Genomic DNA, 13,837 nt, shown 5'->3' with positions numbered 1-13,837 from the left:
CTCCCTCCACCCCTCTGTCTCTCTCCACCTCTCTCTAAATCCCCCCTCCATCTCTATCTCTTTCTTTCTCTTCGCCCATTCTGCTTATTCCTGTCATCTCATTGTTGCGGAGATCAAGGCTGACTAGCTGTCAGACTACCCAAACATGCCGCTCTCTTTCTCTCTGTCTTTGTTTCTTTCCCTCTGTGTCTCTTGCCCTCTCTCTCTCTTTTGCTCTCAGTCTCTCTCTTGCTCTCACTCACTCTCTGTTGCTCTCCCTCTGACTCTCTCTGACATTCCTGACATCTCTCTGTGTCTCTCTCTCTCTCTCTATACATATATTTCTCACGCTATTACTCTCCAACTCTCCCCCTCTCTCTCTATGACTTTTTCTCTCTTTTTCTACCCCCCCCCCCCTTTTTTCCTCTCCCTCTCCTAACTAGCTGTCAGGCTAAACAAACATGGTCCTTTCATCGGGAGCAGCAGTCTAAATGAAGTGGTTGGCTTATTTAAGTATGCCGACTAGAACCTGTGAATTATTCAACTTCTGTGTTGTGAAATCGACTGCTTTTGGCTGCTGCTATGGTGACAGTAGACAGAGATCCAGTACTGTGATTATGGGATGTAAGCTGGTGGAAAACATTGGCAGCTACAACATCTGCGTTTAAAAAGCCACAGATTCTTCTAAATTCATATACTCACAGGCCTTCCAAGTACGAGGATATTGAAATACACATTTCAAAAAACCTTCCATCACATCCTGTTTGTAGAATACGCAAATCAAAACGCCTCAGGATATGGGAGGGTATCTTCAGAGGAGGAGCGCATCTACTGTTTTTCTTGACTGAAGAGAGCACTGATTAGAAAAACAAATTCATCTCTTTGAAGAGAGACACTCAAGAAGTTTGTAATTACGCATCTTATACTTCAAACACTCAACATGGTATGAAGACTTTCAAAGAGGACAAGAAGCTGGGTCTGCTGGATCAGATTAATACATGGGTCTGACAAAAAAACATACCAAGAGAGAAGAGTCAAGAGGGATAGAGGGGGGGGGGTTGGAGAGAGTAAGACGAGGAGGCAGAGGGAGATATAAAAACGGTAGGAGAAATGGAGAAAGAAGAGAGAGGGAAATAGATATGGCGCGGATAGAAATTGAGAGAGCGATAGAGGAAGGGTTTGGAAGAGAGACAGAGAGAAAGAGACAGAGATAGGGAGATTGAAAAGGAGGCAAGAGAGAGATGGGAGGGGGAGAGATACCGTCTGGAGAGATACAGACGTGAATTTAAATAGCTGACTAATTTCTATGGGCCATTAAAGAGGCCACTGACTCCGCCCACGTGTAATTACCAGCCATTGTCTCGCTGAATGCGCTGGTTAAGAATCAATTTCCAGACATAATGAAGAATGATTTTCGCTGTTGTCTGGCTTTAATACGTTTATAAATTCAATGAGTTCACCCCTGTTCCTGAGAGAAGTACAGTGAGGAAAAGGATGCTGATATGGGTCTGAACACCAGGGGAGGATGATCTCTCCTCCCTCCTTCCCTCCTCTGCTCCTCTCCCCACTCTCCTCCTTCTCTGTCCTCCTCCCCTCTGTTTAAGATAATTTTTCTTCTCCTCACTGTGGCCAGAGGCTCCAACTGAAGAAAGCTTTAAGTGACTCAACATTCCTCTCCTAAGATACTTCTCTTTCCAAACATTATGCAGCTCGAGAGAAATACTTCTTCACTCTAGTGGAAAACCTCCCTCACTAGACCAAACAAGAAGTGTTATCTAACTACATTTGAGTCTGACTAGTGTTTGATTTACCTACTGTTTAAGAAAATTAGGGTTTGGTCCACTGGTTTTCAACCCTGGTCCTCAAGACCCTCTGTCCTGTATGTTTCAGATGACAGGGAAACATTCTGGAACATAAAGGATGGTGTGCCCTGAGGACCAGGGTAGAAGACCGCTGGTCCAGTCAAATGAGTGTCTTATCTTTCTATTGTTTTATCTAACGAGTGTCTTTTTGCAGTAGCAGGAGTAGAGGTACTTTATTGATTGCCAAGTAAAAAGTGTGACATCGTAGAAGGCAAGAAGAGAAAATAATATTTTAGCTAAATCCAAATTAGCAAAATACAACTGTACAAAATGGCCAATACCTAAAACATGCAGGGCTGTACACAGGGTAAACACAGGGTTCAATCACGGGGTACTACACCCATACAAACAGTGGTGACACACAGGGGTAATGCACACGTACAAAATGTTTTCATGTTATCCAATTTCCAAATGCAGTGTCTTATTTACTAGTTTCTACCTAACATCTAGTCTAACTAGAGTCTAGTCTAGCATATTTTCCAACCAGTGTCTTATCCAAATAGAATCTAATCTAACTATAATTTGATCAAACTAGTATTTACGTAACTGTCTAACTAGCGTCTTATCTAACTGGAGTTTTGTCTAACTAGCATCAAGCCAAACTAGCTTCACAACTAGCGTGTGTTCTAACTAGCATCTAAGTAGTCAAGTTCAAGTTCAAGTCTTTTATTTGTCAGGTACACAGAACAACACAAGGTTAGACTGGGCACTGAAATTCTTAAGACAAGACAACGCAAGCATCTGGCATAACATAACATATAAGTACACGGAACATAATTTACATCTAAGCTGAGCTTTAATAAGTGAAACTTCCTAAATATACAGATAGCAATAAATAATCGACTATTCTAACCCTAATACTAAAACTTCCTATATTACAGATAACAATAAATAGTACACTATACTAACCCTAAATGCACATAAAACCTGTTTCAACCCTATAACCTATTCTAACCTAAGTGGAGTACAGTACAATAGTGCAATTTGCAGATCAGTGACTAAGTCAATGACCATACAGGAGCCTGGTGGCGAGGTACAGTGAGGTACAGTAGTGCAACCAGTAGCTGAAAGTGACTATAAGTGACTAGTGACTAGTCTTATCTTGATCTGTGGGGGATTGCTCTACCACTATGCTGTACCCATCCTGATTTTGCATGCTTCATTCCAGCTCCCTCTGTCTTTCGCTCTGTCATTACCGACGGCCGACGGCAAGGACCAAATGACCCTCTCAGCCAACAGTCTGAGTCTCATTTTGTTCTGCCCTTCTCCTGATGCATTTCTCTCTCTCCCTCTCTCTTTTAATATTTTGATCTCTCCGTCTCCCCCTTTTATCCCTCTGTTCATCTGTCTCTCCCTATCTCTATCTAGAATCAGAATCAATACACATAATAACCTATACTAACCTATAAACCTATACTTACCTAAAGACAAGTGAGGTACAATTAGTGCAATATTGCTGATAGTGCAACCAGTAGCTGAAAGTGACAGTGTGTAAAGTGACTAGTGAGAAGTCTATCAGTGTCCATATCAGCAACTGCAGCTCCCATACCACACTGTAATGCAACCAGTCAGTATGCTCTCTATAATGCATCTGTAAAAGTTAGTGAGGATGTTAGTGTGTTGATGTATCCCTCTATCCATCCTTCTCTCCCTCGCTGTCCATCTCTCCTTCTAGCCCTTTATCGTATCGCTCTCCCTGTCTGGAGGTCTCCAGGTGACGTGTGTGTGTGTGTGTGTGTGTGTGTGTGTGTGTGTGTGTATGTGTGTGTGTGTGTGTGTGAGAAAGAGAGAGAGAGTGTGTGTGAGAGTGGTGTATGTGAAAGTATATGTGTTTGTGTCCTGTAGTAAACACTTGCCCCCCCCCACACACACACGCACACAAACATTGACACACAGGGACAGATGTCTCTCTGGTCACAGATACACAGATGCACGTATCCACGCACACTGACACACACACACACACAAACACACGTACACACAGATCACAGATGCTGCTTTGGACCCTGTAGCTGTCAGGCACACTGGCTCATCTCTCTGCTCTGCTGATGCACCATGAATAGCCCCGCCACACACACACACACACCAATTTTTCCAAGTTTGCAACTTAAAGATATGACATGTATGAAAACGTAATAAAGTAGGTAAATATGAAGTAGGTAAATGTCAATGTAATCTTACAGTAGCCGCCTGATGGAGGTGGAACTCTTACATTCAACCTACAGTAACATATAGAAAATGATTTATCGATGCTGTTGAAACCGACATCTCCTAGAATTGTGTTTGCTCATTTATCAACGTAACTAACACACACATACACACATACACACACACTGACACACCATGAAATACTGAGTATACTTTAAGCTTATTTTCTTGGTTACTGTGAGGCAGACTGCTCAGTAAATATTGACAGAGTTTCAGAACAGCAACAGTGAAAGAGACGACAACCCCCCTGGCCCCCCCTGGCCCCCCCTGGCCCCCCTGGTCCCCCCTGGCCCCCCCTGGTCCCCCCTGGCCCCCCCTGGTCCCCCCTGGTCCCCCCTGGTCCCCCCTGGCCCCCCCTGGCCCCCCCTGGCCCCCCCTGGTCCCCCCTGGTTCCCCCTGGCCCCCCCTGGTTCCCCCTGGCCCCCCCTGGTCCCCCCTGGCCCCCCCTGGTCCCCCCTGGCCCCCCTGGCCCCCCATGGCCCCCCCTGGTCCCCCCTGGCCCCCCCTGGTCCCCCCTGGCCCCCCCTGGTCCCCCCTGGCCCCCCCTGGTCCCCCCTGGTCACCCTGGGCCTCCCTGATCCCCCTTCACCCTCCCCGCCTCCCCTGGCCCCAGCCATCCTCCCTGGCCCTGGAACAAGAGGGAGAGTGAGAGATAGGGAGGGAGAGAGAGAGAGCCAGGGAGATAGGGAGGGAGAGAGAGAGACAGGGAGGGAGACAGAGAGAGATAGGGAGGGAGGGAGACAGAGAGAAAAGGTGGAGAAAGGTAGAGAAGGAGAGAGAGGGGAAGAACTGGAGAAAGAGAAGAGAGGGAGGGATGGTGAGAACTACAAGAGCGGAGAGACAGAAGGAGGGGAGAACTAGAGGAGGTGGAGAGAAACGGAGGGAGGGAGGGAAGGAACTAGAGGAGGAGGAGAGAGAGGGTGACACTCAGTTGAGAGGTAGCAGCTCTCCACAATGTACTCTGGAGGATGTGTGTGTGTGTGTCTACGTGTGTGTGTGTGTGTGTGTGTGTGAGTGTGTGTGTGTGCGCATCAGTATTTACTAGGTAATTAAGCTATCCATTAGTTTGGGTTCGCTGCTGTCCATCACATCGGATGTGCACACACACACCACATACACAATCACACACACAACCACACGCACACAAATACACACACAATCATACACACAAATACACACACACACACAATTACACACTAGCCTGTAGATTATTCAGGGCACACACACAACGACACAGACACACATCACCAGAATTTCCCATCATGCCCTGGTGTTTCTGACCAATTAGAGCTGTCCTTCACCCCTTCACCCCCCCACCCCACCCCCCCCACCCCACCCCCCTCCCCGCACCAGACCTGCGCAGCGTAGCTGCCTAGATTTTGGGTACGAGTTGACATAGGCTTTGTTTTGTCATTCCAACACACCACCTCCCTGACGCCTCACAGACACATTCCCCACAGTGCCAATTCACAAATAGACATGCCACATGTTTTGGATTTGGGTTTGTCATCTCTGTTAGAACTCATAAATGTGTTTGCTACCCCGTACAACCTCCTTGTGTGAACTTTATACCCAGGCCTAGAACCCATTGTGACACAATCTTACCATCACTATTAATGAGGCTGTGTGTTATGGGTGTGTGCATGACTGTCTGTGTGTATGTCTTGTGTGTGTGTGTGTGTGTGTGTGTGTGTGTGTGTGTGTGTGTGCGTGTCTTTCTGTGTGTGTCTTTCTGTGTGTGTGTGTCTCTCTCTGTCCTGTGTGTGTGTGTGTTTGTGCGTGACATCTCAGAGAAGGTTGTACATTATGTAAAGTATTGGTGTAGATCTTTAGACAGCTGTATCATTCCTCTTTTCTTGGTGAGAAAAAAAATAAACATTTCAACAAGCCATCTTGGAGGAGCCTCTGCAGTCCACTTGTGTTTTTGCTCAAGAAGACACACATACACACCCACATGCACCAGAGTACACGCATACACACAGAGCACACACACACACAGACAGAGTTCACACACACAAAGGCACGCACGCACGCACGCACACACACACACACACACACACACACACACACACACACACACACACACACACACACACTGGCAGACAGTTTAAAGGCATTTAAAAATGATTGTTCTGGTGTTTGTGAGGCAGCTTTACAGAGTCTGAGATGAGGTCTACAACCTCCTCCTCTCCTCCTCTCCTCCTCTCCTCCTCTCCTCCTCTCCTCCTCTCCTCCTCTCCTCCTATCCATTTGTTCGCATCCACATAATATTATATTTTTCTAATACTCTATTCACACACACGCACCCACACACGCAGACACACCCACACACAAACTCCCACGCCGCTCAAACACACATACATACACACACACACACACACAAACACACACACACAAACACACACACACACACAGCTCCCTCTGACTCACTCTTGTCATTACAGGGCTCATTACCTGATCTAATAGAGCAGTGCTATGCAGACCTGGCATCTTTTAGAGTTAGCTACAAGGTCACATGACTCCACGACCCTTAAATCAAAGGTCACCTGCATCATTATTTCCCAGCTCAGCTGTCAGAATTCCAGGCATTGTGACATCTTTCTTTCCCAGTAGAATTCCCTCCCGAAATACCAGGTGGATTGTCTCCAAACATCCCAAAGGGTGAAGGTGGACGAATGGAGGAGAGGGAAGTGGAGAGATGGGAGACGGTGGAGGTGGAGATGAAGAGGGGCGGAGGTGGAGCGATGTAGAGGGGTAGAGATGGAGGGACGGAGGAAGGTGGATGTGGAGAGATGGAGGGGGTGGAAGTATAGAAACAGAGGGGGGTGGAAGTAGAAAGATGGAGCAGGTGGAGGAGGGATGCGGGGTAGAGGTGGTGAAACAGGTGGAGGGGGGGAGGGGGTGGAGGAGGAGGGTGAAGGTGAAGAGATGGAGGAGAGGGAGGGGGACAGTTCGAGGTGCACCCCAGCCTGTTGAATGCAGTAGAACTATTTTGTGTGGCTTACGTAATGAAGAGAGTGGCTTTTAGAGTGGATGAGTCATAGTCACTGCACCTCTCTTATCTAGACAGCGTGAGCTCTTTCTCTCTCACACGCACACACGCATGCAGTATTTAAACCTAAATGAGTCCCTCGTTGGCAGAGGCACTAGGGTGATTACTTAACACAACACCAAGCAGAAATGTGGAGCTTATACAACGAGCCTATATCTGAATGCCAGAGTTGTCTGTCTGCCTGCCCGTCTGTTTGTTTACCTGCCTGCCTGCCTGCCTGAATGTCTGTCTGTTTGCTTCTCTACCTGCCTGCCTGCCTGTCTGTCTGTCTGTTTGCATGCTGTTTATTGTTCTGCAGCCAGTCCTCCCAGACCTCTCAGCTTCTCACACCTTCATTTCCTGTTTGATCTCCTACTTTCCACTCTCCCTATCCTCGTCTACCTCATTTACCTCATCTACCCCCTCCTTCCCTCCCTCCAACCTACTCCTCCACTTCTTCCTCCTCTCATTCGTCACATCGCTTTTTATTTCCTCCGTTTTCAATCTTGTTTCCTCTTGTTCTCTTCTCCTCTCCCATCTCTCCTCTTGTCCTCCTTGTCCTCCTCTACTCCTCTCGTCCTCCCTCACTGCTTCTTTCTTGTGTCTTGTCTTCTCCCTCCACCTTCTTTTGATTGTCTTCTTTTTACTCACCTGTCCCTCCCCTCTTCCTCCACTCTTTCTCCATCTGTCCTCTCCTAGCTCTCCTGTCTCTCCCCTCCTCGCTCTCCCCGCCTCTTTCCTCTCTTCTCCTCTCCAGTCTCTCCTCCCCTCCTCTCCTCTCCTCCTCTTCATAGCCGGAGGTTCAGCTGAATCCTGAGGGCCTGGCATCAGCTGTGAGCCTCTGATGAGAAACGGTTTCAATCAGTCCTCCAGGTCTCTGCTGTGTTCTCCCTCCCGATGCTTTGTGTGCAAGTTTTTGTGTGTTTGTGTGCTTGTGTGTTTGCATGTGTGTTTGTGCATGTGTGTGTGCAAGAGTGTGTGTGGCCTACATCAAAGCGAGCCACAACAGGGTTTCGGGCAGCAGGACTGGAGATGCTGACTTACTGAAAGTCTCCATGTGTCTCCATGTTGAGGAAGCCTGGTCAGATATGTGTCAGTGTTGAGGAGGTGGTTAGGTGAGGGAACACTGTCATCCTGTCACATAACAGGCTTCATTGTGACCTGTGACCACCTTGCCATCACCATGGAATTATCTCTAGCATAACCTCCTCATCACCATAGAGATAACTCTTTGACCTCATCTTCATCACCATGGAAATGTCTCCATAACCCTCATCCTCATCATCACAGAGACATCTATGTGACCCTCACCTCATCACCACGGAGATGTTTCTATGACCGTTTGACCTGCAAACACACATGACCTCTGACCTGTAAACACCACTACAATTACTTCCCCCGTAGCACTGTGGTCAGGATCATGTGTTCCTAAATGCAAAGTCAACTGTATTAGAATTTGATTACCGAAATGTAAGGACAATCAAGCCATATATTTTTTATAGTATACTCTACAAAGCTCTAGTCTATTTGACTATATTCTACTCTTTAATTGTGCCATCTGATTCTAATTCACTCTACTTTCTTTGTTCATATTCCACCCTATTTTGTTGTGCTTGGCTCAGTTTTACTCTCCTCTTTCATGTTCCAGTATATTCTACTCTACTCTACTCTACTCTACTCTCTTCTATCCATCCAGCTTGGATGTTGCTGCTGTTCTGGGACTGTTCTCAGCATCATGGCTTCTGATCAGTCCTCATGACCCACTGTTTCTGTCAGGCAGCTCGTGTGTGTGAGAGCTCTGAGGACTCATGAGAGGAAGAGGAGGAGGAGGAGAATGAAGAGGATCCTGCCTGCAGCAGTGTGTGTGTGTTTGTGTGTGCGTGTGTGTGGGTGTGTCCTCACCTGCTCCTGATAACAACCACCTCCACAGTACAGGGTTTGGACTGACATTCCTGAACAGATTTCAGATTCTTGTGTAGTTGTGTGTATGTGTGCGTGCATGTGCGTGTCTGAATTATGCAAAGTCAAACCGCATTACCAGAGAATTTGAGATCGTCGACACAGGGTGGTCACATTCAGTTAGGCTACCAGCAGTCACAGTTACAGACACATAAACAAACACAGACACACACCGACATACACACAGACGCACACACAGAGACACACACAGAGAAAGACACAGAAAAACACAGATACAGACACATACAAACACAGACACACACAGATTGACGCTATTGTTCTACGGGGGTGCTGACCAGTGTAACTCGTTACAGCTCTACACAGGGTTAAAACGCACAGACAGATCTAAGTTCTGAGCTGTAAACATGTAGAAGGGATTAGAGGACATCCTTTCCTAAGTCTAGAGCCTGATGCTGAGTTTATGTGGGAGGGTCACGCACCGCAAATTACCTTCGTCTGTTACAGAATTAATTTACATGTAATTATGGTGATTGATTCAACATTGTGCTCGCATGAATGGAAATGAGTTATAGTGTCCATCCAGTGGTTGACACAAATCAAGTGAACTCAATGTTACATTACAAGCCCTTTAATATGTCATTACTACATTGTGAGAACATAATTACAGACTGACTGACGAGCAGTGCAGACTGGCTGACTGACTGACGAGAAGTGCAGACTGGCTGGCTGACTTACTGACTAGCAGTACAGAATAACAGGAAGTCCAGACAGACTGACAGGAAGCCCATACAGACTGAAAGGACGTCCCAACAGACTGGCAGCAAGTGTAGACAGACTGACATGAAGTTCCGACAAACTGACAGGATGTTCAGACAGACTGGCCTTCCTACTGGTTACTGATTGGAATGTGATCAGTGGGCCAATCAAACAATACATTCAAACCCACAACATCTATCATGGATTTTACAAACAATAAAGAGGTTTGTCCATAAAGGATAAAACGCTGATGAATACTAGTACCAATATTTATAAACAATAACAGCCATGAACAAAAACAATAAGGATGGCATTTGTAAACAGTAAAGGATGATTGTTTATGAACAATAAGATGTTGTTTACAGTCAGTGTCCAGACTCTGTTTCTATACGCATTCAATATATTTCACAAGTCAAAACAGACTGACTGTTGACAGCTATTTTCCTCAGAGGAGGAAGTACAGGTAGGATTCAGGTAGTGAAATATTAATAAAGACAGAAATAAATTATAAAACACATACTCTAGGACACCTCCGCACCCCCCCCCCCTCCCCCCCTACCACACAAACCGTCCCCTCCCGCCTCCCCATACAGATACACAAACATACACCCACACACAAATACCCACAAACTTCCATCCATACCGAAAGCTTGACTTATTTTAAGTCCCCCATTCCAAAAATAAACCCCTGCAGAAAAAGTCACGTGCGATTCCTGCGATGGTTCTGGAACACAATCTTCTTAAAAGCCCTGCGGAAGTCCCTGTTGAAGATGGTGTAGATGACGGGGTTGAGGGAGCTGTTGCAGTAGCCGATCCAGAAGAAGAGGTTGAACAGGCCCTGGGGGATGACACAGCGCTCCCTGCAGAGCGCGTGGAGGCTATAGGTGAAGAAAAACGGAAACCAGCACAGCACGAACACCCCCATCACCACCGCCAGTACGAAGGTGAAGCGCTTCTCACGCACCTGGGCCAGCTTGGTCTTGGAGGCAGAGGGCAGCCTGGGTCGGGGTTCCGGCTCGGCCAGCAGCTCGGTCGGCCGGTGGGACGCCCAGGAAAGACGGCAGCTCTGGTCCCCCCCGCCCTCCGCCCCCTCCACCTTCCCTCGCCGGGGAAAGTGTGGCCTCTTGGCGCGGGAGTCGGGCGCGGCCGTGCAGCTCTCCTCCAGGTCGATGGCGTCCAGCTCGCCGTCGTCCTGCCGTCTTCCGCCGAGGGGGCTGGGGCCGTCGTCGGGGAAGCGTCCGCCGCGCGGGGTGAAGCAGGTCTCCGAGTGCGACGGCTGGCGCTCCATGCCGCTCTTGGCGGCGAAAACGGTGGAGGCGCGGAGCTTGGCCACGCGGTAGATCTTGCAGTACACCAGGATCATGACGAGGCCCGGCGCGAAGAAGGACGCCACGCACGACGACAGGATGTACCACGTCTCGTCGTTGAGGAGGCACTCGCCCGCGTCGCCCGCGCCCTCGTCCGTCATGAGCAGCGGCGGGAAGGACACCGCGGTCGACACCAGCCACACCGCCGCGATCATCGACTTGATCCTCTTCGGCGTCCGTTTCAGGTTGTAGCTCACCGCTTTAGTGACCGACCAATAACGGTCCAGGCTGATGGCGCAGAGATGGGCAATGGACGAGGTGCAGAACAACACATCCAGCGCCAGGTAGAAAGAGCACCAGGCACGTCCGAAATACCAGTACCCCATCACCTCATTGGCCAGCGAGAAGGGGATGACCAGAGTGGCCACTAAGATGTCAGCGGACGCCAGCGAGACCAGGAACAGGTTCTGGGGAGCACGGAGGGCCCGGCTGGTGAACACCGCCACCACCACCAGAACGTTCCCCACGATGGTCACCAGGATGATGACGGACACCACCAGGATGATGGCAATAGCTGCGGCCTGGGTGTGGGGGGGTGCCGGTCTGGAGGGGCGGGAGGTGTTGGCATAGTCCGTGGAGTTCTGGAAGGTCAGGGATGTCGTCGGGGTTGCCGTTAGCTCCATTGTGGAACGTGACGCCTGGTCAGCCCCATCTCCCGTGTGCGTTCCAGAGACAGAGAGTTTCACACCCTCAGACTCGAGCGAACAACGCGGGAACAAAAGGTCAACATTCCTCACGCCAAGTTAACGTCACAGAAAAAACACAAAGTCCGTCATCAAGCAGTTTTTGGAAAGCACATTCCACGACAATCGCAACTCAAACCCCCCCCCCCCCCCCTTCGGAAAAATCCCAAGTGGACAACCTGAGTGGGGAGGCTGGCTTTGGTGTTGCAGCTCTGCTCCCGTGCCTCTGCGTCCAAGCGCTGGGGTTTGCGCTCGCTCCGAGACGGCAGTGTGGAATGTGAAGAATGCAGGGTCCCCCTCTCCAGCGACGGCGCTCCGGGAATCCTGGCGGGCGGACGCGGAGTCAGCCGTCAGCATGGAGAACGCCTCCACTCTCCTCTCCGTGAGCGCTGTCACCCTACTGTTACTACAGCAGAGAGACGGAGAGAAAGAGAGAGAGAGAGAGAGAGAGAGAGAGAGAGAGAGAGAGAGAGAGAGAGAGAGAGAGAGAGAGAGAGAGAGAGAGAGAGAGAGAGCAAAAGAGGGGGGTGAGAGAGGAGAAGAGGATGGAGAGAAAAGAGAGAGTGAGGAGGGGGGAGAGAGAGGAGAAGAGGACGGAGAGAAAAGAGAGAGAAGAGGAAGAGGGAGAGGGAGGGATGGCTGAGAGGAGATAGAGAGGAGAGGAGGAGAGAGAAGAGAAATAGAGAGGAGGATAAAGAGAGAGAGAGAGAGAGAGAGAGAGAGAGAGAGAGAGAGAGAGAGAGAGAGAGAGAGAGAGAGAGAGAGAGATAGAGAGAGAGAGAGAGAGAGAGAGAGAGAGAGAGAGAGAGAGAGAGGGAGGGAGGGAGGGAGGTGAATAATGGAGTGGAGAGGAGGAGTGAGAGAGAGGAGGGGAGAAAAGAGAGATAAAAAGAGGAAAACAGAAGGAGTGGAAAAGGGAGAGAAGAGAGAAAGGACAGAGGAGAGAGAGAGGAGAGTGAGAGAAGAAAGAAATAGAAAAGAGATAAAGATGCAAGAGACTAGAGGAAGAGGAAAAAGACAGAAGAAAGAAAAGAGACGAAAGAGAAGGAGGGGTGTAGTGAGAGACGGAGAAATACATTGGTATTGTGGAGAGAGATAAATGGGGATTGTGGAGAGAGAAAGCCATAGTCTGGACAATAGAGACAGAGAAAGAGAGAGAAAGAAAGGGCAGACTCACAGCAATTAGACTCCCATCACCATGTTACACACACACTCACACATTCATAAACACACACGCACAGATCCACACAAATGTTTCCACACACACAAATTCACACATAAATACACAGAAAAACGCACATTCACACACACAAACACATACACCTACACACACATTAACATTCACACACACACACACGTACAAACACACACGGTGATGTGGCCCTGACGTCACTTTCCTGCTGTGTGTCTGGTTAAGAGGATTATCAACAGGACTCCTACTACTACACTCTATCACACAGGATGGAGAGAGAGAGGGAGAGGGGGAGGATGGGAGGAAGAGAGACAGATAGAACGAGAGAAAGGAAACAACCCCAGCCAGCTTTGACCCCAGTCCCAGCCACAGCCTCAGCCTTAGCCTCAGCCCTAACTCCAGCCTCAGCCCCAGCTCTAACCTCAGGCCTTGCCTCAGTCCCCGCCCAAGCCCCAGCCTCAGCCTCAGCCCTAACCCCAGTCCCAGCCTCAGCCCCAGCCCCGGCTCAAACCTCAGCACTCGCCTCTGCCCCAGTCCCGGCCCCAGCCTCAGAGTGTGTGTCACTGGTGGATCTATGTTGGTAATTACCTCAGTAATGGAGCAAAAATGCTACGTGTGTGTAGGTGGGTGGGTGTGTGTGTATGTGTGTGTCGGTGATTGTGTGTGTGTAGGTGTGGACTTGGAACATGTCATCCCTTCACATTTCCTTCCTCTTTCTGCACTTCTTTCATCTCCTCTTGATCCCTCCATCTTCTCTCCTCTCTTCCTCTCTTGAATTTATCAAAGCTCTTCAGAACTGCCTCTCATTGGTTTTTCGAGTGGAGGCTGTGATGATGTAA

The 13,837-nt window shown here is 48.9% G+C and overlaps 1 protein-coding gene across 1 annotated transcript; it reads right to left on the bottom strand.

Moving 5' to 3' along the window:
• Positions 1–10,370: 10,370 nt before the first annotated feature.
• Positions 10,371–11,943, bottom strand: LOC124482637 (alpha-2Db adrenergic receptor-like). The gene has a single exon (XM_047043077.1). The coding sequence runs from the start codon at positions 11,744–11,746 to the stop codon at positions 10,457–10,459; it is 1,290 nt and encodes a 429-aa protein (XP_046899033.1). The 5' UTR covers positions 11,747–11,943; the 3' UTR covers positions 10,371–10,456.
• Between the last annotated feature and the right edge of the window lie 1,894 nt (positions 11,944–13,837).

Source organism: Hypomesus transpacificus, chromosome 20 (assembly GCF_021917145.1).
Source record: "Hypomesus transpacificus isolate Combined female chromosome 20, fHypTra1, whole genome shotgun sequence".
Taxonomy (NCBI): Eukaryota; Metazoa; Chordata; class Actinopteri; order Osmeriformes; family Osmeridae; genus Hypomesus; species Hypomesus transpacificus.
The sequence above is the reverse complement of the archived record's forward strand: the minus strand, read 5'-3'. Positions and strand labels throughout refer to the sequence as shown.